Below are 25,511 nucleotides of genomic sequence, written 5' to 3' on the forward strand. Positions count from 1 at the left end.
CAGATTTAATGTGCTGTTGTTAAAAATCTGACATTTGTTCTCACACTTGATGGGATCATCGCTAAAAACAAGGAAATAAACTTTTTTTTTAGATGGTAATAGGGAGGCAGGTCTAAACTTGGTGTTTATAAACAGGGTAAATTATAATCCTGGTCACTTTTTAAAGTAAGGTGTCATTCCAGGTAGAGCGTGTGAGTTTTTCCTGCCCTGCCCTCCCTCTGCCTCACTGCAGTTGTTCATTAACAAAAGGAGACCAGCCTGTACTAAGGTGGACGATTAAAGAACTCGGTCTTTACCAAGAGGAACATAACAGCTGTTATTTCTTTTCTTTTTGGTCTTCAATCTCGATATTCTGAATTTACTGAAAGTTTTGGGGGCCGGATCTTACACAAAACTTCTCTTACCTGGATTCTTGGCATCGGATCAGGAGAGCGACTTCTTTTTGGTTACTGCAGAGATGTGCTGACTTCTGTTTTTGAACTTTTGTCATCAGTGGGGAAGATATGTCGTGCTTCCAGCATCCTGTTTACCTGAGCAGAGGTCTCTATTTTTGACATCTATACTAGAGCCAAAAATTCAGAGGCAAAAATGAAAGTCTCAGTGATCAGGATGTCCAGTTTACTTTACCTGGGCGTACTTACGCTCGCCATGGTCGCCAGTGACATGATTGATGACTGTTTGAATTCAAACCGTTCTTACTACATGAATATTGTACTGCTGGAGGACAACACTTATGAATGGAGCATGCCACTTGTGAAGGCGGCCGTGGAACAAGCTATTCTAGCTGACAAGCAGGAGAACGATAAGTATGGTATGGACAGATAGATACCCAACAGAAAAAACACACAAAACAAAACACATCAGGCTCGAAGAACAACAAGAAGGGTATCAATATATACAGCAGTATCTTAAAAGTCTCTCTGCGAATGCATTAACCTACACAAAACATACTTTACTGTCAACTTTCACACTTAGCTTAAAAATTAAAAATTAAAAAACTGGACTGCTTGGTTTTTGTTTGCCTAGTCTAAAAGTATGACATTTATGTATGACTATTATCTTATTTTCACATGAAATTGTATTTATCATAGGTTAAAAAGATATAACATATAAATACATTTTTCTCAAGCTGCCTGCAGATAGATATAAAAGATACCTCTTTCTAGGTCCTTTTACTGTGTGTACAAGGCGAGGCTAAAATAGTCGGGTCCCGCAAGGAAACCATTAAAGTAGCTTTTAAAAGTGTTCTGTGTATTTGAATCATTCTTCCAGGAATCTGTCTCACTGATGTTTGACCAGTGTTTTACTGCTTGTGCGTGTTTACCACGAAAAAGTTAAATACATCATTAACTTGTGGTTTATGTACCAAATCATATGTCACTTTCGCTGTTGTTAAATTGTTCAAGGTTGCTCGTTTTATTACTAAAAGGACTGATGCAAGATTTCTGCAGTCAATGCCAACAGAAGGACAAAAGATGACTCACGGTTCTCAGGAATGTTTAATAGCTACCCGTAACACCATTCGACTCTGATCCTGTACTCCGTCACACACAACCTTGGCTGTGCTGTTAACAGCGGAGCCAGAGCTGCTCTGGTGGACAAAAAGCATTTGTTATGATGCTATTTTAAGTAATTTTTAGCATTTTATTCTGTAGGGGAAAAACATATTGACAGATATGATACAAATGAAACTAATTTAGAGATTTAAATATGTTATGTTTAGATATGTTATTTAAACATATCTGCTGTATCTGTTATTAAGGGACCCTTTAAAAAAATAATGTTACTGTTCTTCCTGCTTCTGATGCAAATTCAACCATTAGACCTATTTTTGCCAGTGTCAGACTAATCTAATCTCATTGTTTTCCGACATTCATAACTCTTATCAATTTGTTTTCCATGACTCAAGGTTTAGACTTCACTTTGACTGCTAACTTCAATGGGTTCAACACCAACTTGTACAAGCGGCAGGGCTGCGGGAGCAGCACGTGCGAGGGGTTGACAATACTCAAGAAACTAAACGTAAGTGTGGTTACTTGCTTAAACATAGTGGGCACAATCAGACATAACACTTTCTGATGTGATTTTCTTGTTCCTAAAGCCCCTGAGTTTTTTTAAAGCCTTTGTTTTAGATCTTGTAAATAGGTCTGAGGGGTTTTTGCAGTTCTGCAACTACTGATGGTTTGAGGTTGTTATGCTTAAATTGGCTTGTAACTGGCATCATTACACACAGCAGGACAGTTCTAGTTGTAAACATGAACTTAACATCGTGAATGGACATTTTCATTTCTTGGGGATGCATGAAAATATTATTTCTAAAACATCATCAGTAGAAAACAAAGAAATCAGTGATGACCTCAGCTCTCTGTAGACTTTTTCCATAAATGTCACCACTGTTATTCGTCATAATTCAAATAATAATAATAGTAATTCGTTATATTTGATTTGTAAAATAACCTTTCCTCATATATGAACAAAAGTAATGGGACATCTACATGTTACATCTAGAGAAGGTGCCATGAAGCTCCCGGTGGACAGTTTTTATGCTGATGTTAATGCCAGAAGGGATTGGGAACTCTTTTGCTCCCTAAATGCTTCCACTTTGCAATAAAAACACTTACATCTGATCATAGAGGATCTAGGAGGGAAGAAATTTATGAACTGACTTCTTGCAATGATGGCATCCTATTACAGTGGCACGTCTGAATTCAGCGAGCTCTTTAGAACAACCCACTCTTTCATCAGTGATTGTAAAGGCAGACAGAATGACCCAATACTTTTGCCCATTTTATGTACCAAAAAGTCATACAGTATAGACCTCAGGTAAACAACAGTCAGTATATAAGGTCTGCAGCTTGGAGATATTATCTGACAAGTGTCCAGTGTCAGACGAGCAGAGATTTGAGAGGAAGGGGGCAGAAGTGAAAGAGATCAGAGAAATACTGAAATATTTTTCTGAGTGGTGTTGGGGGCAGGATGACTTGATGACTTGTGCTTGATGCCACAGACTCATTGATTATGTGAAGATGATACTGCCATCACTTGCAAGAGATTAAACTATGAGCTTTGTTTGGTTTAGATTGGAAGGTAACTGTGTGCATCGGTCACAGAGGCAGCTGAGCTAAAGAGGAAGTTTACCAGAGGGTTTGGTGATATAGAAGTTATGATACTTATAAATTAGTGGAATGTCAAGATACAAGTATCACCACAAACACCAGGCTAAATAGAAGCACAGTGCAATGTAGACAAAGCATGCCACATAGTGAACTCAGTCAGTGCAGCTGACATTAGGCCAAACAGCTGATACTGCTTCCTCCAGCACAGTCAAGAGCAACAGATTTGTCCAATTTTACTGGGGACTAATGAAATGGATTTGGGGAAATATTGCAAAATTACAGAGCTAGGAGGAATTGAAGCAAAAAGACTAAATGCAAGTACTAGACTGTGAAGTAACTGCTCTGAAGTTCATTTTCCTTAATGCAGTTGTAACTTTCTTCAGGCTAATGGTGAAGTTGGATGTGTCATGCTGGGGCCTTCCTGCACATATGCCACCTATCAGTTAGTAGAGTAAGTATGGATCTTTTTCTTTTACTTTCAGGAGATTTTTTAATTCATGAGTTTTTAATTTTTGCCCGTTTGTTTTTCTCCAGTGAAAACATTGGTCTGCGTTTAACCATTCCCATCATCTCTGCTGGAAGTTTTGGCCTCTCTTGTGACTACAAGCCTAAACTAACCCGAATTCTGCCTCCAGCACGAAAGATCTGTGACTTTTTCCTTCACTTTATGAATGAAACTCTGCCATTCAAGGAGCCGTGGAGCCGATTCTACGTCTATAAGAAAACCAACAATGCATCTGAGGACTGCTTCTGGTGAGCCAAACTCAAGTGATTATGGATAAGATCTGTTGTTTCATTTGTACTCCAGCATAAACCAGCTTTTTGATTTGTTTCATTGCTTTGCCACAGGTATATCAACGCACTGACGGCACAAACTAACAAGTTTATGCTGGGCACAAACACAGAGCCAATTCATGGAGAGGAGGGCCTGAAAAAATTGTTCCAGTCTCCGAAAAGACACAGCAACAGTGAATATATATATTTTTGTCTGTTTTTGAGAATTTATAGTTTTTTTAATAAAGCAGAAAATGCCTTGGTCCTCTGGGGATTTCATTGTAAGTTGATTATTTAAGCAGTAGTCAAGACTGAAAGAGCTGAACAACCAGTAGTCTGACTGAAGAAGTGCACAAAGACAGCTGAAGAATTTTCCTTCTTGCTTACTGTAAAACTGATTTATTTCTTTCAGTTTTAATCTTATGTGGGAACACTGATGAGATGATTTCAGTAAAGGAGCTGGTGGGCCAGATTCCCAAAGACTTCCTGTTTATTCTCATAGATGTGTACAAGTAAGCCTGGACATGAATTTATTGTTTCACATATGCACTGCTACCACAATGTTTTTATTAAGTGGGAATTAAGAAATCTTAATACTAAGAAACTATTTTCCTTCATTCAGCCCTGATTATTATTTAAACACCACATCTTCTGCGGGTATGGAAAGTGTCTTAGTGGTCACTCTGCCGCAGAGAAACTACACCTCTGGCTCTTCATTCAATGAAACGGTGAGTCGCACCTCAAGTTTAGAAAGAAGACCACATGAAGTAACTGCTCGGTCTTTTATCGTCCATTCTTTCGTGCAGATAAATGATTATGTGGCTGGATATCATGATGGGACTCTGCTGTTTGGTAAAGCACTCAGAGAGAGGATGCTCAGCATGCAAAAATACAACGGGACCGACAATGGCTCTCTGGGTGACAACCCATTTGGAAACATCTCATTTTATGGTGCGTATGACCAGAGATAACACAGCTGGAGGCAGAATGCCGGAGGACTGTGATAAGCAGTATCCGGGAGGACACCATGCCTATTCAAGTAGCTGAAATAAGAAGGATGAGTTAAACATTCTTTTATTTTATGCCCACAAGATTGATGTTGCTTAGATCAACGTTTGACTGCAGCTGAGGAACAAAGATGGCTTTCACATTAAAACACAACCGCCGTCTCTTTTTTAAATTCTGCTGCTCTGTGTTGAGGTTTTGGATGCTATCATACAACAAAACTAATCATACCTGAAGATGACTTCAGATGACTTTGAAAGGATAAAGAGATTTTCATTGCTTGTTTTTTCTTCAAGTTAATATTTACTGCAGTTCAGCTCACTGTAATGTGGAGATTGTCCTCCAAGATACAGAGTATGAGATCAAAGTGAGTATTTACAGCCCTTGATCTTTTGTTTTATGGTAACTTTTATTGTTTTCTGGCTAACTCTTATCCTGCCCTCTTACTTGTACCCAATTAAAAGGGTCAGTCGGTCTTCTGGATTTTTCTTTATGGTTAAAAGGTACAGGTATGAAAACGATTCCATTGTGATTTATTTTTCTGTACCGACTACAGCAATAATGGGATGCCACAGACTGTATATAAAAGATGGATGAGTCACCATAAGGTCACCTGCTTCTGGGCTCAGTTTTATGAAGCCTGCATGTCAGGGGTTTTGGAAAATGGCTTCTTTTTTTGTAGCCAGAAGTGATTGTCACCTCTTGATTTCTACATGGAGGTTTGATTTGTTCTACGCTTGTATGAAAATACACATGCTTTCTGTCATTACTGCAGTCACAAATAAACAGCTTTTCAATTGTTTAATTCACATAACTGTTGTTTGTTATATATAACGTTAGGAATCTATCAGGGCAGGACAGTGGCACGGTGGTGAGCACTGTTCCCTCACAGCAAGAAGGTCCTGAGTTCATTTCAACCATCAGGGCGGGGTCTTTCTGTTTGCGTGGGTTCTCTACGGGCACTCCGGCTTCCGCCCACAGTCCAAAGACATGTAGTCATGTGAGGGGTTAGGTTAATTGGTAACTCTAAACTGCCCATAGGTGTGAATGGTTGTCTGTCTCTATGCGTTATGAGTTATGTGTATCCTGCCTCTACCAATCAATTTTATTTACAGCAGTCACATGTTTTATTGTGAAAGGTAGGGCCAGGAAGAATCCCTCTTTGAACATTCATAGAACAATTTAAGTTTCATGTGTATTATTTTATGCATGTATACAATAAATCAAGTTTCCACTTATGAAAGTGTTACCGTCGTCAGCAGTCAAAGCAGCCACATCCTGAACTTTACGTTTTAACAAAATACAAATGGATGAGTAGTTTTTGGGCTTTTAAACATGGGAGTCTATAAGGATTGAGTCACTTTAGGAGACAACCTCCAGTGGCCACTCCAGGAGCAGCAGTTCTTGCCACCCTAATCATTACTTTAATTTTTCGAGTAGTGCTTTTTGTAATTTGTGTGTGATTTATCTGTTAATCCGTTCAGCTGGCAATAATTTTGATTGGAGTATATAGAATCTCTATGTTTTGTAGTTATTGTGTAAAAAAGAAAAAACAAAGCTTCAAAAGATCAACTTTGACTTTCAGAAATGCAGATTTCTCATGTTGTATAGCTGCAATTACCTAACAGTTAATAAAGGATATAAACAGAATTTATTGATAATGAAATAATTATTTGCAGTTTTTCATGTCAAATTTTTAGGTAACATTGAGTCAAAGCATTTTTTTTAAATGAAACTTTTTGGAAAAGCATAATGCAAAAATGTTTTATTGTCTTGTTTATATGATTGTGTGTGCAAGCAGGTATGGGAGGACACTATGTGCTTGATGAATATGGGGACAGAGATGTTAACTTCTCAATCATTTACACATCAGCTAACACTGCCAAGGTGAAACCTTTGTTTATTAATCAGTTAACACTGCTGCATTAAAAGTGAATAGCTGTTTTTTTTTCCTTACATTTTTCCTCTCTCTCTTCCTCTGTAGTATAAAACTCTGCTATTGTTTGATACATCACTAAATAAAACCATCAATTACACCCAAAACCCCACTCTGCCGTGGGCAGGAAACAAGCTGCCTCCTGACGAGCCAAAGATGCCGGATGGTAAAACACACATGAACTTTTTGCAGAATAATTTACAGAATGATTTAATGCTTTATTCAAGGCAAAGCTCTGAATCTTCTACTCTATTCATGCATGTCTGCTTTCAGAGTTTGACATGCAGGAAATCATTGTGATTGTTCTGAGTCTCAGCGTTGTGGTGGTGACGGGAGTCGCTCTTATCTTCTACAGGTAAACTGCAGATTCATTTCCCAGTTGTGGTAGAAGAGCTGCATGTCACATTTTAGCACAAGTGCATCACTAGAGCTGAGCTGAAAAAATGAGGCAGTATTTGCCTTATTTAGGTAAAGGAGGACAGGGTAACAGCTCTGTGGCAAATACTGCCTTGTGTTTTTCAACCTGGCGCAACAACATCTTATTATGCAGTAAACATATACGATCATTTACTGCATGCTTTTTAAAAATATTTTTTTACTGACAGGCAGAACAGGAAAGAACGCTGTCTACAGAAGAAATGGTCTCACATCGAACCTCACCTGATTGGCCCTCTGGATGAGAAGGAAGTGTCTCTGAAGGTAAATGCTCTCATCAGCAAACTTTAACTCCAGATTTTATTCCCTGACTGCTGAAAAAATGCAGCTCTATGACACAGTAAGGCTTTTTTTTTTTGATACGCATTAAACAAGATAAATAAGATAATGACTACATGAAAATGTCAGAGTATGTGCTAAATTGTTAAAGTTCAATAAAAAGTGAAACTGATGTCCAAGAGTCACACAATCCCAGGTGATAACAGATGATCTTAATGCCTCTGCAAGCTGCTTTGCAGCCCATGTTGAACATGATACACCTAGAAGGAAGGTGAATGTTAAGTCATGGATGCCTGCTCTGTTTTGGACCTGTTTGCTCAGTGATTCTTGTGTTAGAACAGGGCCATACATCTGCAGCTATCTTATTGAAAATAAAACCTGTCCTAAAATGTATGTAAAAAGCTTTCAGATCTATGGCAGTTCAAGATAAGAATGTATGTGTGTGTTTATGAAACAGATTGATGAAGATAAGAGGAAGGACAGTATATACTTCAGGCAGCGAGGCCGCTACGACAAGAAGGTATCAGCAATCCAAAAAATTGATATCTGATTTTAAAAAGATTCAAAGGGAAATGATCATGTCGGTCCTTTTCTCTGTGTTCTCCAGCCTGTAATCATGAAAGAGCTGAAAACCACAGAGGGAGACTTCACCGAGGACCAGAGGATTGAGCTCAACACTGTAAGATAACTCTGCGTTTTATCTTAGAGGTTAATAAAAGTACATAAAAAATAATTAACTCTCCCTGCGACTGTCTTCATGTTCCAGCTGCTGCGCATTGACTACTACAATCTGACCAAATTTTATGGCACAGTGAAGTTTGAATATGGTGTGTACGGTGTGTTTGAGCTGTGTCAGAGGGGCTCCCTCAGGGTAAGAGCAGAGCAACGTTCACACACTGTTTCTACCTTCATATCAGGTCCTGCTGCTGGGATTTCTGTTTGTAAATCAGTTTATCTTATCGTTTAGATTGTTTTCTAATCTGTATAACAATAAAAAAAACAAACACCCATGAGCACAGAAATGCACTCACCAGCCACTTCATTAGTTATACCTGCTGTTCCCAACGGTGCTCGACTGGATTGAGATTTGGTGATGTGGAGGCCGTTTGATTACAAAGTTCAAAGAACTAATTTGAGATGATTTGAGCTTTGTGTCTGCTTTTTGTCACACTGCATGCAGAAAAACACAATTTTTGACTCTATGCTGATTTGACTTTTCAGTGCTCACATAGTTCACAGTGACTTTGATGTTCACTTGTTGATAAGTTATGGACACTCAGTGTTTAAAGAACACTTACAGTGTGTATGAATGCATATGATTCAGACTCTCTCACACACAGACTTGTTTCAGTTTCCAAAAATGCTAAAACCTGAATTTGCTCATGTTTTTCCCCCCAGTACATTCTCAGTGACAGGATCTCTTACCCAGATGAAACATTCATGGATATGGAGTTTAAAATATCAGTCATGTATGACATAGCAAAGGTATTGTTTCTTTAAGTTGCCTTTCTGAGTATGTGATTTATTAAATGCTTTCTTTTATTTTTATTTTGCCTGTTTTCTTTTGGGTAACTGGTTTGTTTTTAAATACCACATTTAAAGCACCTCCAGCACATATTTTGTTTCAACAACATATAATTTCAGGATTTTCTTAAGAGAAAAAACAACCAGAACACATGATAAAAAATTGTTGAAATAGCAAATAATAACCACTGCTCTGCTGTATATATTCGATAGGGCATGTCATATCTCCACTCAAGCAATATTGCAGTCCACGGCCGCCTCAAGTCCTCCAACTGTGTTGTCGACAACCGTATGGTGGTCAAGATCACTGACTTTGGCTGCAACACCATGCTAAATACAGGAAAAGGTAAGCTTTAAAAAAATGTTATCAGTGTGGCTGAGTATTGATCTAAGCTCTGAGATCATCGTTTTCTCCTAAAAGCTCCTGCTGAGTTAGAATCCTGCTCTGTTCTGAGTGTTTGTGTGAGAGTTTTGAGTGTTTGAAGCTTTTGGAGTGTATTTCTTGATTTTAATTTAATCATATCATTTCTTGACTTAGAGAGTTTAACTGGGTTAATTGTGTTTTATATGCTTGGGTTGTATCATCCTTCTCTAATGAGGGTTGCCAGCATGGGTTAGACTGACGGCTCTCTAATGGTCATTGTTGCCTTGCTCTTGCTTTACCTGTTGGTTGAGCTTGGGATGACATGTCTGTGGTCAGGTGAGCACAGTGATGTGGTGGTTAGCACCGTCACATCACAGCATCAGCCAACCTCCCCGTTGGCTGTGGCCATTCTGTGCAGGGTTTGCCTCTTCTCCCTCTGATTGCATGGGTTTGCTCCTGGTATTCTGACTTCCTTGAATAATAATCCTCCCCTCATAAACTGTCCAGGATTTATGTTAATCAAATATAAATATTAGCTTAACTAAAGCAACGATATGACTGGTTTGGCCTCCGACATTACCTTACGGCGACTGCAATGCATGACTAAATCATGACAAGCTTTTCTTGTTAGTTTTTCTCTGACTTCTGAAGTCAGTGTGAGGAAAAAAGACTGGGAAGGAAAAACAAATTAGTTTTCTGGCAGCAAACTGGCACAAAACACACAACAATTATAAAAGGTATAAACTAGGGAAAAAAAACAGCTTTTAATTCAGAGAGTTATTTTAAAGTACTCTCAGGAGTTAAATAGGCTACTAATGAAATCAGAACACAGAATTTTTAACTGAAGAACAACGTGACACTATTGTATTGCTGTAGAACCTCTACAGTAGCTGTAGACACAAAAAAAAAAAATGCAAAATTTCTTTGGGTAAGACTCCATCCTGTTTTGGAGGGGGCAGGGTCTGATCGACTTTCGGAGCCACATAGCAGAATTTTGCTATTTGGCTGCGACACATAGCAGCAGCATCTCTATCATAAACAGCAATCACCTTGGTTTTAAATGGCGTCCATGTTACTTCACAGAGTAGCATAGATGCTATTTTAAAGTTCTCCTTGACCAGCCAGACATAGACTTTTTTTCACCAGTGGATTCTCCACACTTGGACAATTGTTTTAAAAAACAAAAGAGATTGCTCTCATTTGTAAGGGTTGTAACAGTAACACTGCCGAGGAGCTTCTACTCCATGACCCAGGACCTTGTAACAGCAGTGGCGGGTCTGAGGTCTGCAGGGAAGCAGAAGATGCAGCCAGGCTGGCTCAGGAAACTGGGGTGAGGTCTCAGTAACTTCTGTAGAGGCTGCTGGATAAAGTCAGGATTGTTTGGCCTGTTAGATGTAATCAGGACTCATTCTGCAGGTAAACAGTTAATCTCTTTGCCTGACTTTCCATCATTGCTGAAGGATCACTATTATTATCTTTTCAAACACATCAACTATGAATAGTCAGAGGTGTTGCTTTGTCTACTGTACCTGTAATAGGCTTCAGGGGCAGCTGGAGATCCCTGTACAAAGCTCCCATAGAGACACACAGTAAGGATCTCCAATAGAGAGTCACTATCTGTTTCTGTCAGGCTGAGGAAATATTGCACCGCCTGTGGCTTGGCTGTCAAAGACTAGCTAACCTTTTTCTTTGCTCCAGCAGCAGCTCACTGGGTTACGTGTAATTTCAGATAAGTCTTCTTATTTTTTGTTCAAAGTACTGCAAGACAGCGGAGGAAGATATGTCTGACGAACATTCTAATAAGCCAGGCTAAGATGAGCACTGGCTACAAGGGGAAGTCAGATGAAGGGGGCTGACTTTGTAAATGCTGAACTTATGTTCAGGGTTAGGGTAGCTGCAGATTTAAACATAGAATTAATATATTTGAAAAATGTGTCTGACATTGAAAGGTGTGATTCTGATTGGTGAAAGTAACTGATGATAAACTGATGTTGCTGGTTTTCTGTCCAATCAGATTTGTGGACCGCCCCGGAGCATCTTCGTAAATTTGGGGTGTCTCCAAAAGGCGATGTCTACAGCTATGCCATCATTGCCCATGAGATTGTTATGAGACAAGCCCCTTTCTACACAGAGTACTGCACTGATGTTAGAGGTAGGCCACCATTATACAGCCATAAACAGCAGAACTGAAAAAATGTATTTCTGTCTTTGTCAGTCGGTTTTTGTTGATTTAAAGACCATTTTACACATACAAGATGCAAAATTCTGCACACTGTGAAACACAGAGGTCACAGAGTAACGTGTGTCCCATACTTATCTTGTTTAACTGACCGCTGTGCAAACCCACAGAGAAGATCTACAGATTGCAGCATCCTATCGGGCACAATGTCTTCAGACCTGACCTGAACTTTGAGGGTGTGTCAGACAGAGAGATTGAGGTAAAAAAAAAAAGCCTTTCAAACGCAAAGGAGCTGTTACAGCAACACACCCTGATTCTTATAGAGTTTATAAAGTTATATGGATCCATTCAACTAAATGAAGTATATAGAAAACACTTTCCTCTTCTTTTTTTTCTTTGTGTTTTTTTATGCGTGTTTTGTGTGTATCTCTGTGTCTATACAGCTGTACACACTGATAAAGAATTGCTGGGAGGAAGACCCAGAACTGAGGCCAGATTTTAAAAGAATCGAGTTAACGCTTGGAAATATTTTCAGGTAGATTCCCATTGTGTGTTTCTTCGGTGTGGCTTCGATTCATTTTTATAACTTGACACATTCCGAACTAACTGCCAAACACCTCACCTCAAAGACCCAAGTGAGGAGGTTTTCCTCAAAATACGTCTTTCTGTCATATTCTCTTAAATGAAGAGCAGTAAGTAGCAGTAACAGCTGATATGGTGATATAAAACATTTTTGATCTGATGCAGTAACCTCCATAACCAAGCCACAGAGACGTACATGGACAACCTGATCCGTCGTCTGCAGATGTACTCCAGGACTTTGGAGAAGCTCGTGGAGGAGAGAACGGCTTTGTACAAAGCTGAGAGGGACAGAGCGGATCGCCTCAACTTTATGCTTCTTCCTGGGTGGGTTTTTACACTCAGCTGACTCAGAGGCATCTGACACCAGGAACTTTCAAGTCTGCATTCTCCTCCTCATTACAGTGTTTCTGTATATGTTGTGCTGATTATAGTGTTGCACACCACATATGTAAAAATTAGAGATGGACCAATCCGATATTACGTATCTACGGAGCCCCCCAGGGGACATGGGAGAAAAAAAAAATTACGGAGAAAAAAAAAAAAAATTAGGGAGGAAAAAAAAAAAATTAGGGAGGAAAAAAAAAATTAAGACGGACTTTTGCGAGCGCTCGCAAAAGTATTGCGAGATCTTGCAAAAGTTTTAGCCGCATTCTTCGGAGGCCGCCAGCTCGAAGCCGACCGGGAGGTCGAGGCACGATGTGCCGGGAAAGCGGTGTTCCTCCCGGCTGTAGTAGGTCTCGACTTCCCGTTAGCTTCGAGCTAGTGGCCGCCAGCTCGAAGCCGACCGGGAGGTCGAGGCACGATGTGCCGGGAAAGCGGTGTTCCTCCCGGCTGTAGTAGGTCTCGACCTCCCGTTAGCTTCGAGCTAGTGGGTGTCAGATCTCCAAAAACGTCGGAGCTCTTTTGCAAATATGTGATGTCTTGTAAACCGAGCAGGTATCTGACGTTTACACAACTACATTCACGCCTCAAAATATCTTAAAAGTGTATTTTGTGACCCAGAAAGAGTAATATTACAACTAAGTAGCTGCCGCCATTGTTGGAGTTTTGCGAGATCTCGCAATACTTTTGCGAGATCTCGCAATACTTTTGCGAGCGCTCGCAATACTTATTGCGAGATCTCGCAATACTTTTGCGAGCGCTCGCAATACTTATTGCGAGATCTCGCAATACTTTTGCGAGCGCTCGCAATACTTTTGCGAGCGCTCGCAATACTTTTGCGAGATCTCGCAATACTTTTGCGAGATCTCGCAAAAGTCCGTCTTAATTTTTTTTTTCTCCCTAATTTTTTTTTTTCTCCCTAATTTTTTTTTTCCTCCCTAATTTTTTTTTCTCCCATGTCCCCTGGGGGGCTCCGTACGTATCGGTATCGGTCCGATACTGACCTAAATTACTGGATCGGATATCTGAGAAAAATAAAAAATGTAATCCGATCCATTAAATATCACGAAAGCAACTCAAAACTTGCAACACGCCGTAACTCACCTCAGAACGTTAGCACGTTGGAGCAGTATGCATCACGTGATAGAGCGGCTGTGGCATGCGGGACCTGTCGGTGGTCTGGATAGCATGTGGAGCTTCGCTAGCAACCCGGCATTTCATCGCCGACAAAGTTATCCCCGAGAGAAGTAAAGCAAGTGTGTAAGTCCATCTCTGAATGTTTGTAAAGCATTCCTGCGTTAAGCTTACCAAACGATATATGGAGCGACTGCCTCTTCTTGCTGCTACTTCAATCATGAAACTGCTTAATGATCAGCTGATCGGCTTTTCTGTCGCGAGTCCGTCTCTCTGGTTTGTTTTTGGCCCACTTTGCACCAGAAAGAGGAAACCAGCGGCTGAACAACAGCAGCACGTTTAAGCTTGATCAGCTGTTGTTAGAATTTATTTATTATTACTTTCTACTCGAGGATCTTTTTCTACGTAGCTGACGCTGGTAACTGTGCAGGGGCGGATCTAGCAAAGTTTAGCCAGGGGGGCCGATAGGGCATTAACAGGGAAAAGGGGGCACAAAGACATACTTTTCTTTCTTATTCTCATTTAAAATGTCTAGCTTTTAATAAATAATTATCTGACACCGAAAGTTTTAATCTGATGTAAAATGAATAGAAGTCAATTACTGTATATAGTGACTATTAAGTCTAATATATATACCCTAGTAAGCTATAGTACTTTTTCCTTTGGGAAGGTACCATCTGTGCAGTCTGCAATTTTGTTGAAGAAAGATGTTGAATCTATTTAATATTTCTTGAAAAATAATTGATTTCTGTGCATTTTTTTTTCACACTGCATCAAATTAAGGTTGATTACGTTGATTAAGCATCATGAGGTGGAGCGTGAGGGGTGGTTCCCTATTTTTTATTTATTTATTTTTGTTGTTGCTGGGAGTTGGAACCCTATTAGTTAGGTTGCTTAATATTTACGCTAAGTACTCTTTAAAATACCAGAATAGGGAGGATGGTGTAGGTTTAAGTTTATTAGATTGATCAGTATTGCTGAACTATGAAATTTTTTTTTTTGCATATAGGTATAACAGAATAGCTTTAGTGTAGTTGTTGTTTTAAACTTGAGTATGAACTTATACAAAATGCAGCAAGATATTTAAAAAAAACAGTTTTGTTGATTAAAAAACACTATATCGGATTCATATCGGTATCGGCAGATATCCAAATTTGTGATATCGGTATCAGTATCGGACATAAAAAAGTGGTATCGTGCCATCTCTAGTAAAAATAAGCAGGTTTAGCAGCAGCAGGCAGTGGTTTTGTTTAAAAAAACAAACCCCTCTAAATATCCACCTGTTTAGGGACATAGGTTATGCAGATTTACACTATTTATGAATACTGATATTAATAATGTTATCAAATATAACACATGTATCATAACATATAAACATAATATAATTATAACAAATTTTCAATCATAATCAGTGATTGGTAATTGGAGTATTTTGTAATACAATACCTGGCAAAATCTATAGAATCACCACACTTCATTCTTTTATTTGTTTTTGTAGAAGAAAAAATATTAAGAAGTATTAAAAACACTTAATACTTTGTTGCACAGCATCCAGCTTTTATAATGGTCAGAATTATATCAGGCCTGGGGTTTACTATTGAAAAATCATATTGTCCATCAAACTGCTTCCAACTTTTTGAGGTCAGAAATAAGTTGCTAGGTCAGCTTTGTAGGGAGGAGGCTTGTTGTTGTCCATTTTTTGTTGTTCATTAATTTTTATTTGGATAGAGATACAGACCTTTTCCTTTGATTGCCTTTCAGCAAGAAAAGATTTAGCATTCGTTGCGCTGTAACAAGATGGATTATCATCCTCAAAGTGACTTTGCCATCACAAATCTAATCATGAATTTGATTGTACACTTGTGTATTTACTGTTGAAGTAATGACCGCCGTCTCTTCTGGGCATTCTATCTGACTATGCAGCCTTATAACTGCATAGTCATGACCAGTGTTGGTCAAGTTACTTGAAAAAAGTAATCAGTAACTAATTACTGATTACTTCCCCAAAAAAGTAATCCCGTGACTTTACTGATTACTTATTTTCAAAAGTAATTAATTACTTAGTTACTTTTTAAAAACACGATTTACAACCTGAATAGGTGATAAAGCGATAGATCTTTCAGCCCAATTCTACTTTTTCTACATAATCCATCATACAAAATGTCATCAAATGGAAAAGTCTCTTTTTAAAACTTGTTTTATTAGTTTTAATCTTTTAACTTTATGCATCAAGCAAAAATTAAATTATATGCAACATTCTCTGACTGGAAGAAATTTGTTTAACATTTAAACCTATTTTCTGCACATTCCAGCACATAAAATAAAATATTTTTTGTGTTTACACTCAGTCTTTCAAATAGATGCAAGTAAAACACAGCTGAAAATAAATAAAATCAAAGACTAGCGGTCCTGTTGCTCTATTTTCACCTGTAAAGCAGGAGTGGGGTGGTTTGCCCTGGTGCAGGTGTGCCGCAGCGGTCAGTGGAAGAATCCGCGAGTTTCTCTGTCAATTTCCCATTATGTCATTGCGCACTCGGTGCTTGTTTAAGTAATCAGATTACCCATCTCTGGTCATGACTGAGCGCAGAATTTACACTCCAGCATTTACTGCGTGTAGAGGCTGAAAACCCCCATCATGCTGTATTTGGATGTTTACATGTTGTAGTCATGTAACATTAATATATCTGACAGTAATCACATTTTCCACTCACTCTGCGTCTCCATAGCCCAGTGGTGCGTTCCCTGAAGGAAACGGGGAGTGTGGAGCCAGAGCTGTTTGAGGAGGTCACCATCTATTTCAGTGATATTGTGGGATTCACCACCCTCTGCTACTACAGCACCCCCATGGAGGTGGTCGATATGCTCAACGAAATCTACAAGAACTTTGACAGCATTCTTGATCACCATGATGTCTACAAGGTAGCTTAGCAGGATAACAGAAATCCAGGCCTCTACTATCAAGGAGGTCACAATTTCTTTAAGCATTAATCTATCATTTCTAAGAAAGTGCTTAGGGTTAGACATAAATATTTTCTTTTTGAATAAAGACAAAGATTTTATAGATAAGTTACATTTCCATTGTCTCGTAGGTTGAAACAATAGGAGATGCTTACATGGTTGCATCCGGTTTGCCCAAACGTAACGGCAACAGGCATGCATTGGACATTGCCCACATGGCCCTGGACATCCTATCATTTGTGGGGACGTTTGAGCTGGAGCACCTGCCTGGGATTCCTCTATGGATCCGTATTGGTGTACATTCAGGTACCAGAGATTCACAATGATTTTACTATGGTCTCATCCGAATTTTGCAAAAGTTGGGATGCTGTGTAAAATCTAAATAAAGACAGAGTTCAATGATCTACAAACTTCATAAAGCCACAAATGATGTTCACAACAGAGAATAAAAAATACATCAAATGTTTAAATTGAATAAATGTAACATTTTATGAAAACTCCTGGCAACTGCTTGTTAACAGCAGCAACAAAAAGCTGGAAAAAAGAGGAGAAAATATAGAATTTCTTACCAGTAAAGATTGGCAGAGGTTCACAGATCTGCAAAGATTTTATGTCTCAAAATTATGGAACAATTTTATAATAATGGTCCTCAAAGTGAAATTGTGAAGACTTCGACAAACTGATCATCTCTACACTAGATAATATGATCACAGATTGAGATATCTGCAGTAATCTCGCCGTGCAAGGGCCAAGACTGAAAATCAATACAAAGATACTTGTGATCTTCGGACTCTCAGGCAGCGCTGCACTAAACACAGACATGATTCTGTCACTGCATGGGCTCAGCAACACTTCCAAAAATATTGTCTGTGAGCACAGCCGACCGTGCCATCTACAAATACAAACTCTATCATGTAAAAAGGAAGCCAAACGTCAACATGATGCAGGAACACTTCTGTCTATGCTAAGCCAAAACTCATTTAAAATGGACTGAGACAAAGTGAAAAAGTATTTTGTAGTCAGATGAATCCAAACATTCTTTCTTTTTTTTTTCTTTTTTTTTGCAAACATGGATGTGCCACATCCTCCAGATTAAAGAGGTATAGGTATCGTCCAGCTGTTCAGCAGCAAGCACTCAGTTCATAATTGTCTATCTCTGATGTATGGGGGTGCATTAGTGGAAATATCAGTTTGCACATCCCAGAAGTCCAGCATAATTTCACGTTTGTTTATGTTCTCCTAAAAATTCTATAAACCATTAAGTTTAGACCTCTCTGTGTGTAGCCCTCAAACTCGGTTTTCCTTTGTCTGTCATGGAGCTGCTGACATCTAGTGGCCAAATAATATACGTGTAGGTTAATGTTAATTATATGCTAATAAAAAACTAAATACATTTTTTTTAAAGGAAGCATAAATTGAATCTTGTTATGTAATTGTGTCCAGGACCATGTGCAGCAGGAGTGGTGGGGAAGAAGATGCCTCGCTACTGTCTGTTTGGAGATACGGTTAACACGGCTTCACGGATGGAGTCCACAGGCCTGCGTAAGACAACCACACACATTTTACACACTCACAACACTGGCAGCTTAGGCGCTTAGCTTGAATTGGCACAAAGGGAGGGCAGATGCAAGCACAGAGTCCGATGGCTGCTTTTCACATCATCTTTCCAGCTCTGAGAATTCATGTCAGCCAGTCTACCATCAACATCCTGCAGAGGACGGACTGCAAGTTTGAGTATGAAAAACGAGGAGAGACGTATCTGAAGGTGAGCTGGGTGGTGTTGGGCTTTTTAACTTACTTATTTACTTTAAATGCCATACCACACAAACTGAGGTCACGAGTGTGTGTGAGTGTTTGTGTTTGTCTGCACTTCACCCACAGGGTAAAGGAAAAATGATGACATACTGGTTAACAGGCGTGACCGGGGGAAGTTACAACCTGCCGACGCCACCGAGCGCGTGAGTAAAGTCCTGTCAATAAAGAATTTTTACACAAACTGTTGAAGAACTCTGGTATACCCTGAACACAATACGTAAACAGTATTATGATTTAATAAATAATGTATGTTCTTTATATTATTAGATTACCACCTACTTTAAAGTGCTTCATTTGTTAATTGATAGACTAATTAACTGTAAATTTTTTAAAAAGTTACTACATGAGGATGAATTATGCGGATGTTGGCGTAATACATGCTGCCACTCAGATAACTGCTTTTCCAGCCTTGCTTGTTTTAGCGAGACAATACCAGACTACCCTGTGGACATGTTACAGTAAAAGAGTCAAACTGGTCAGCCTGAAGTTCAGACCTGGCACTCACTGAAAGTATTTTTCATATTATGAAAGAAAAAATATCACAAAGAAGGCTCCAAATTGTTGAAAACATTTTTCATCATTCGTCTGCTTGTAGGTAGTGAAATAGCTAGCTTGTCAGTCAGCTGTCCAATGACTTTTGAGCCTTTGTAATACAATAGTTTTTGTTAAACCCCTTGTTTTAAAGCTGCAAGTCTGCACTTCAGTCACATTTAAAATATTTGATCTGACAAAATTACATAATTGTGGCACAATCCAAAAAACCTATGGATCTAAGGGATGGTTCAAAGCTTGTCCGATGTTATGCACACTGAGTTCATAAAGAGCAGTTTCCCCCTTGTAATGTAGTTTTCTTTTAGACAGATTGAATATTAGATAAAATATATTGTAGGCTAGCATTTGGTTTTCAATTTATATTTTACCGTTCCACATTTTTTTTCAGAATCTGCGTGATACCTAATTTTAGTTTTACATCATTACACAATAATCTAAAACAATGTTACTGTCTCAGGGAGAACTTCCAGTCGCTTCAGAAGGATCTGGCAGAGATGATCGTGTTAAGTCTGGAGAAGCGTGGAGGGGACAGCTTCAAAAAGAGGAAGACCCTGTCCACCAAAATCCGCCGGAGGGAGACCAACAGCAGCGCGCAGAGCGACAGCCTGCCAGAGTACTTCCACCTAGCTGTCACTGAGAACCCGAGCACCTACCTGTGATCATAGAAGAGCTTTCAGCACAAGACGTAGACTTTGTACAAGTTTGTCAAGTTAGATTCAGGACTGCTGGGTTTCTTTGGACAGCTTTGTTCATTCATCGGTTGGAGAGACAACGCCGCAGCAGCACGTCTCTTCATCCCCAACAGCCTAACGCCTTGAGATCAACTCGCCTTGCTGATCTTTTAAAGATGTTAAGTAGTTACTGTTGTGGCACAAAGAGCGGCATATTTATATACAAATGTTTCTCCATAAGCGATCCAGATAACGTGGACGAGGATACCCAGTGCACTCTTCTTTACTTTGAGCCATCCTTCTGTTTATGTCTCAATGTTGCCTGCAGGAAGCTCACTGATTGAGCAACACGTGATAAAGAAAATATATATTTATCGTGTAAATATTTTTCTGCTTCAAAGACAGTGGAACTCTATCCAAACAGTACTCATCAAGACTATTTTGCACTGTAATGATGCTACCTTTCCGTTTTCACAGCATCAGAAATATTTGTGTTGATTTTTAGTTTGTTTTATTAAAACATGTTTGAAATACGACACAAGATTTAAAGCAGTTCCTGTACTTTTCCTGTACAACGGCAAAAACAACAAACTATACAGTCACCTGGTACACTATTTTTTTCACACAAGCAGTGCAGAGGAATAAAAACAGCTGTAGAAAATCGTAATCTTATTTTTAAAAAACCCATAAAAACATGGTAGAAACACAGAAATCTCAGTATACTGAGTACAACGTGCAGTATAAATGCAGTGGATATACGTTTTTAAGAACACAGGTGTGTTTTCATCTCTTTAGAGAATATTACTTCGACCTCACATTTCATGGAGACCCCTCTCAGTACTCATGAAAGCTGTACCCCAACCTGAAGCCAAGTCTTCACTCTAAGGTTTAATGAACTTGCTTTTTGCCCACAAAAGGGAGAGGTGTGGCCACAATGTTAGTGAGCAAACAAATGTGTTTCCCCACAGCCTGCTTAAAGAGTACGACCACACACCCGCAGCCTTACATGGTTTTAGTTGTAACTAAAGCAGTGCCACCCAGCTCTGTGGCAGGAAGTGGGATTCTGTGCTCCGCCATTGTGCTGCATGCAGGCGAGTCTCCGCCCACCTCTGCTCCACCACGCATCATGAGGTCCCTGCAAGCTGTGAAGCCATTCTCCCACTCTGAGCCTGTTTGGCTCCCAGAGTGCACGTGAGAGCAGGGTGATGGGGCCTCTGCCGCTCTCTGAAATATCTCAGCTTGACCGTTTCTTTCTGAGGGCAGAGGGTGCAGTTTGGCAGGTGGCTGCGCTTTCTGAAGAAGTTCCTGTCTTGGCATGCCATCCTCTGTGACACAAACAACAGAAAAACTGTCACTGAACGTTCACGCTGAAAGACTCCTCAGCCATTCACAACATTATACCCCCCCCCTTATTTCCTCAATTGATCAATAAGGTGCTTTTTATATATTAAAGGTAATCGTGTTTTTCTTTAAATTAAAGGTTCATAACATGCTTTAAAATAATTAAACGAATGTCTATCAAAACAGTTAACGAGGTCATGAGATTGATGAGTATATAAATCCTCTGTATGAAAAAGAGGACTTCTGACTGGTTGCCCCTCAAAAACAGAAGGTTTGCACAGAAAGTGGGCGGGACTTCTCACAGGCAGAACTGCGGGCCTGGGATGAATATATTGCCCCTTTAAAGGCTGTACCATTAAAAAAATTGCCACAAAATTCTATTTTTTTTAGTTGATTGTTCAGTGAACCTCCTGACAATTTAAATTAAATATTAATTTGCAGATATGATTTTTAATTTACATCCTATTTGCTAAATTCCAAATTTTTCATCTCTTAGAGAAAACTTTACTGTGACTTAAAAAAAAAAAAAGCTCAGCACGAGCTGTTATCAAAGTAAAGATTGGGAAAAATGTAGGCGTGCAACTAAAATGTTTGAACTACTGCACTGCAACAAAACGCAGCTAAGCAGTAATGTTTTTACATTCCATATTTCCTGTGGTAAGAGGTGTGAGTCGACAGATTATTCACTGACGCAAAGGATGCCCAAGTGACTTGAGCTTCTCCTCAGCCCTTTCTTTGTTTTTCCTCTTTTTTTAAAGTTAGTTAAGGCTGAATAAGAGCTGCATTCCAGGAGATTGAAAAAAATGGCCACAGTCATGTTGGTGTATTTATGAAACACAAAAACTCGTGTGTCTGATTCAGGCCATCATCAGACACAGAGGCCTTTAAAAGCAGCTGCTGTTGGCTGTCAGACTGTCAGTTTTAGTTTCACAGGTTTTGTGTTTTCACAAAGTAAATCTGTAGCATTCAAATGTTCAGCCTCGGGCTATGCAGTGCTGTGAGAAAGTAATTGCACCCCTTTCTGATTTCTTAGTTTTTTTGCATGTTTGTCACAGCTGCGTATTTGGGATTATCAAACGCATTTTAGTATTTGACGAAGAAAACCTGAGTAAATACAAAATGCTGTTATTATAATGGATTCATTTATCAAGGGAAAAAATCTATCCAAACATGCATGGCCCTGTATGAAAAAGTCATTTCCCAGAAACCTAATAACAGGCTGTGCCACCTTTGGCAGCAACAACTGCAATGAAGCGTTTGTGATAACTGCCAATGAGTCTTCCCCATCACTGTGGAGGAATTTTGGCCCACTCTTCTTTGCAGACTTGTTTTAATTCAGACACACTGGAGGGTTTTCAGGCATGAATGCCAAAAGATCTCAATTGGATTTAAGCTCAGACTTTGACTAGGCCACTCTAAAACATTTATTTTAGATTTCTGGAGTCATTCAGAGGGGACTTGCTGGTGTGTTTCAGATCATTGTCCTGCTGCATAACCCAAGTGCACTTGAGCTTCAGGCCATGAGCTGATGGTCGGACATTGTCCTTCAGGATTTACTGCTAGACAGCAGATTCTATGGTTCCATTGATTACAGCAAGTTATCCATGTCCTGAAGCAGCAACAGCCCCAGACTGTCACACTACCAACACCATAATTAACTGTTGTTATGATGTTGTCTTTATGAACTCCTGTGTTCGTTAATGCCAGACATAACAGGACACAAATCTTAAAAAAAAAAAAAAATTTTTGTCTCATCAGTCCACAGAATATTTTCCCAGAGGTTTTTTGGCAAATATGAGACGAGTCCTTTTGTTCTTTTTGGTCAGCAGTGGTTTTCATCTTGGAACTCTTCCATGGATGCCATTTTTTGCCCAGTATCTTTCTTATTGTTGAACCATGAACTTCCCCTAACTAAGGAAAGTGAGGCCTGCAGTTCTTTAGATGCTGTTCTGGGTTATTTTGTGACCTCCTGGATGAGTGATGGATGCGCTCTTGGAGTAATTTTGGTGGGCCAGCCAATCCTGGGAAAGTTCACCACTGCTCCACGTTTTCTCTATTTGTGGATAATGGCTCTCACCGTGGTTCAGTGGAGTTCCAAAGTTTTCAAAATTGCTTTGTTGTGTTGATAGACCTCTCTGCATTGAATCATACTTGTTATTAATCCGTGGCTCTCTTCCACAGCATGTCTTTTATTCTGTCTTCCTTCTCTCTCCCCAATTGGTCATGGCAGATTGTCGCCCCTCCCTGAGTCTGGTTCTGCTGGAGGTTTCTTCCTGTTAAACGGGAGTTTTTCCTTCCTACTGTCACCAAAGTGCTTGCTCATAGGGGGTCATATGATTGTTGGGGTTTTCTCTCCGTCTATTATTGTAGGGTCTACTTTACAATATAAAGCGCCTTGAGGCCACTTTTGTTGTGATTTGGCGCTGGATAAATAAAATTTAATAGAATGTGTAATCAAATAGATATCAATGACTTTGTCTCTCAGAGTTTTTTTAGATGGTGGCATGCTGTGCTGGTTTGAGATCTTTCAGCCTACTTCACTTTGTCATACCGGTTCTATTTAATTTTTTGAGCAAACAATTACTTTTTTCACATATGGTTTGGATAACTTTTTCCCCTTAAGAAGGGAAATAATCATTTCAAAACATCATTTCGTATTTAATAATGTTAAAATTTGTTAGTTGACCTGAAACATATAAATATAACCAAGCAAAAACACACAAAAAATAAGGAAGGGGCCAAATACTTTTTCACAGCCCTGTACAACCTCTGGCACGGAAGAGTCTGTTTATGTGTTTTCAATGTTGTGCGGGGGGTGCCTACGTTTTCTTGCCCAACCAGCGGATGTGTGCTGAAACCAGAATAGATGGTAAGGGAGCGGGACTGACCCTTGGGACAAGTGAGAAGAAGAGAACAGAAACTGTGGAGTTTCTACTGTGCTGAACGTCACAGTTCATCACCTGCCCTTCTGCAGCCCTGTTTCCTCCACCCGACTGTCAGCTCTGCGTGTCAGATCTCCTCTTTTTAAGTAAACCGACTTCTCTCCACAGCTTCAAAAACCATGTTGTCTTGTAAAATATGTATCTTAGGAAAAGACCTCTTATAACTTCTCTAGATCACTAGATGTATTAAAAGCATCTGATGTATATTTTGCTATTTAGTCTAATGAGCGGAATTTAAACAACTATAAAAGCCGCTTTCAGCTTCCTCCTTTTTCACAAGCGGTGGTCACAGCGGGGAGGTCTGCGTGTATGATTTTGGTAGATTTTTACAGCGAATGCCCTTCCTGACACTACCCCAAAGGGATTTGTGTCTCCTCCTGTGATCGAACCAGGGATCTTTCACTTGTTAGGCAAACTTATAAACCGTAACACTCTAAGTGACACAAACCATCAAAAGCTTGTTGTCCTTACCGGAGGTGCTGCTGCGTCTGGTCTGTCGCTTGTATATGATAAACCAAAGAGTCAAAGCCAAGATGGACCCCACCACGACCACGACCACAGAAATCCACAGAGTCGGACTCAGCACCACCATCGAGGTGGGCTTGACAGTGGTGTTTATGGCTTTGAGCTGGTTCACGACAGTCAGGGGCGGCTCTGTGAGGGGGGAGGACAGCCACACGCTGACTACCTCAACAGTTAAACAGTTTGCATTCTGACATGTAAGAAAAGTTTCAGAAAGAAAAAGGATGAACTCAAGTCTGACTCGCTCACTCATTTTATAAGCGGCTGTACAAGAAAAAAGAAGATGATAACGTTGATGTATTAGGTAGTCAGGTAAAATAAAAGTCTACATGATAAAGTTGTAAAGACATGCTGAATCCACAACTGAGACATACTCCAAGACAGAGGCAGAACACTGAGAGAACAAACTTGTGCCCAAGAGGCAGAAAAAAATGATTAGAATTCAGTGAAACTCACCTTTTGGTGGATCAGGGTGAGATCTCATTAGTGACTTGCTGGGCACACACGTGTGGACTAAGTTGTCAAACTTTTTTCCCTCAGGACAAGACTTCTTATCCATTCCTGGTGCTACGTGAGTAACGAAAAGTAAAGTGGACTGTTGCCTTTGTCTAATGCTGTGTTTGTTGCACACACACAAACACACAAAAACACAGAGCAGCGAGCCACAGAGGAGGGCTATGACGGGAGGATTTGTGAAATGAATGCAGAAGGCCCAACAGACGTTTCAGTTCCTCCGTTTAATAGGAAAGAGTGAATCACTACATGTGTCTCCTGGGGACAGCGTGACAGAGAGAGAGAGAGACCACATTTCTATTTCAAAAACAAAGAGTTCCTGACTTTCAAGCTTGCAGGTTTATATTAAACAGACTCTTCACTGCAGACATCTCAACATGACGGCTTTATCAGTCTTTTTTCCCCCCAACCACTGGAAATATTGTTTGCAATGAATGCACAGTGCATGGGGTCAGATTTCAGAACCCTTTGCACAGAGGGGCCAAGAA

The 25,511-nt window shown here is 39.7% G+C and overlaps 2 protein-coding genes across 2 annotated transcripts; one reads left to right on the forward strand and one right to left on the reverse strand.

Moving 5' to 3' along the window:
• Positions 1-543: 543 nt before the first annotated feature.
• On the forward strand, positions 544-20,134 carry gucy2ca (guanylate cyclase 2Ca). Its single transcript, XM_026165652.1, has 27 exons — positions 544-811; positions 1,910-2,022; positions 3,500-3,567; positions 3,651-3,869; positions 3,966-4,084; positions 4,303-4,402; positions 4,513-4,618; positions 4,697-4,841; positions 6,697-6,782; positions 6,880-6,997; positions 7,105-7,186; positions 7,437-7,530; positions 8,003-8,065; positions 8,153-8,224; positions 8,312-8,416; positions 8,944-9,030; positions 9,283-9,415; positions 11,448-11,585; positions 11,783-11,871; positions 12,056-12,147; positions 12,360-12,518; positions 16,436-16,628; positions 16,799-16,973; positions 18,111-18,209; positions 18,338-18,432; positions 18,549-18,625; positions 19,492-20,134. Exons 1-27 carry the CDS (start codon positions 589-591, stop codon positions 19,691-19,693), a joined length of 3,252 nt encoding a protein of 1,083 aa, XP_026021437.1. The 5' UTR covers positions 544-588; the 3' UTR covers positions 19,694-20,134.
• An 88-nt stretch (positions 20,135-20,222) lies between these two features.
• On the reverse strand, positions 20,223-25,194 carry LOC113021159 (uncharacterized). Its single transcript, XM_026165643.1, has 3 exons — positions 24,967-25,194; positions 24,460-24,642; positions 20,223-21,030 (listed from the first exon to the last, which is right to left on the reverse strand). Exons 1-3 carry the CDS (start codon positions 25,067-25,069, stop codon positions 20,708-20,710), a joined length of 609 nt encoding a protein of 202 aa, XP_026021428.1. The 5' UTR covers positions 25,070-25,194; the 3' UTR covers positions 20,223-20,707.
• Between the last annotated feature and the right edge of the window lie 317 nt (positions 25,195-25,511).

Source organism: Astatotilapia calliptera, chromosome 4, assembly GCF_900246225.1.
Source record: "Astatotilapia calliptera chromosome 4, fAstCal1.2, whole genome shotgun sequence".
NCBI classification, from domain to species: Eukaryota; Metazoa; Chordata; class Actinopteri; order Cichliformes; family Cichlidae; genus Astatotilapia; species Astatotilapia calliptera.

Bases quoted from the DNA above. Each gene is read 5' to 3' on its own strand.
- gucy2ca (XM_026165652.1), top strand. From the start codon at position 589: ATGAAAGTCTCAGTGATCAGGATGTCCAGTTTACTTTACCTGGGCGTA. The intron at 16,629-16,798 runs GTAGCTTAGCAG...ATTGTCTCGTAG, and splicing joins ATCACCATGATGTCTACAAG to GTTGAAACAATAGGAGATGC. The intron at 16,974-18,110 runs GTACCAGAGATT...AATTGTGTCCAG, and splicing joins CCGTATTGGTGTACATTCAG to GACCATGTGCAGCAGGAGTG.
- LOC113021159 (XM_026165643.1), bottom strand. From the start codon at position 25,069: ATGGATAAGAAGTCTTGTCCTGAGGGAAAAAAGTTTGACAACTTAGTC. The intron at 24,643-24,966 runs GTGAGTTTCACT...CCCCCCTCACAG, and splicing joins TCACCCTGATCCACCAAAAG to AGCCGCCCCTGACTGTCGTG. The intron at 21,031-24,459 runs GTAAGGACAACA...TTTGTGTCACAG, and splicing joins CAGACGCAGCAGCACCTCCG to AGGATGGCATGCCAAGACAG.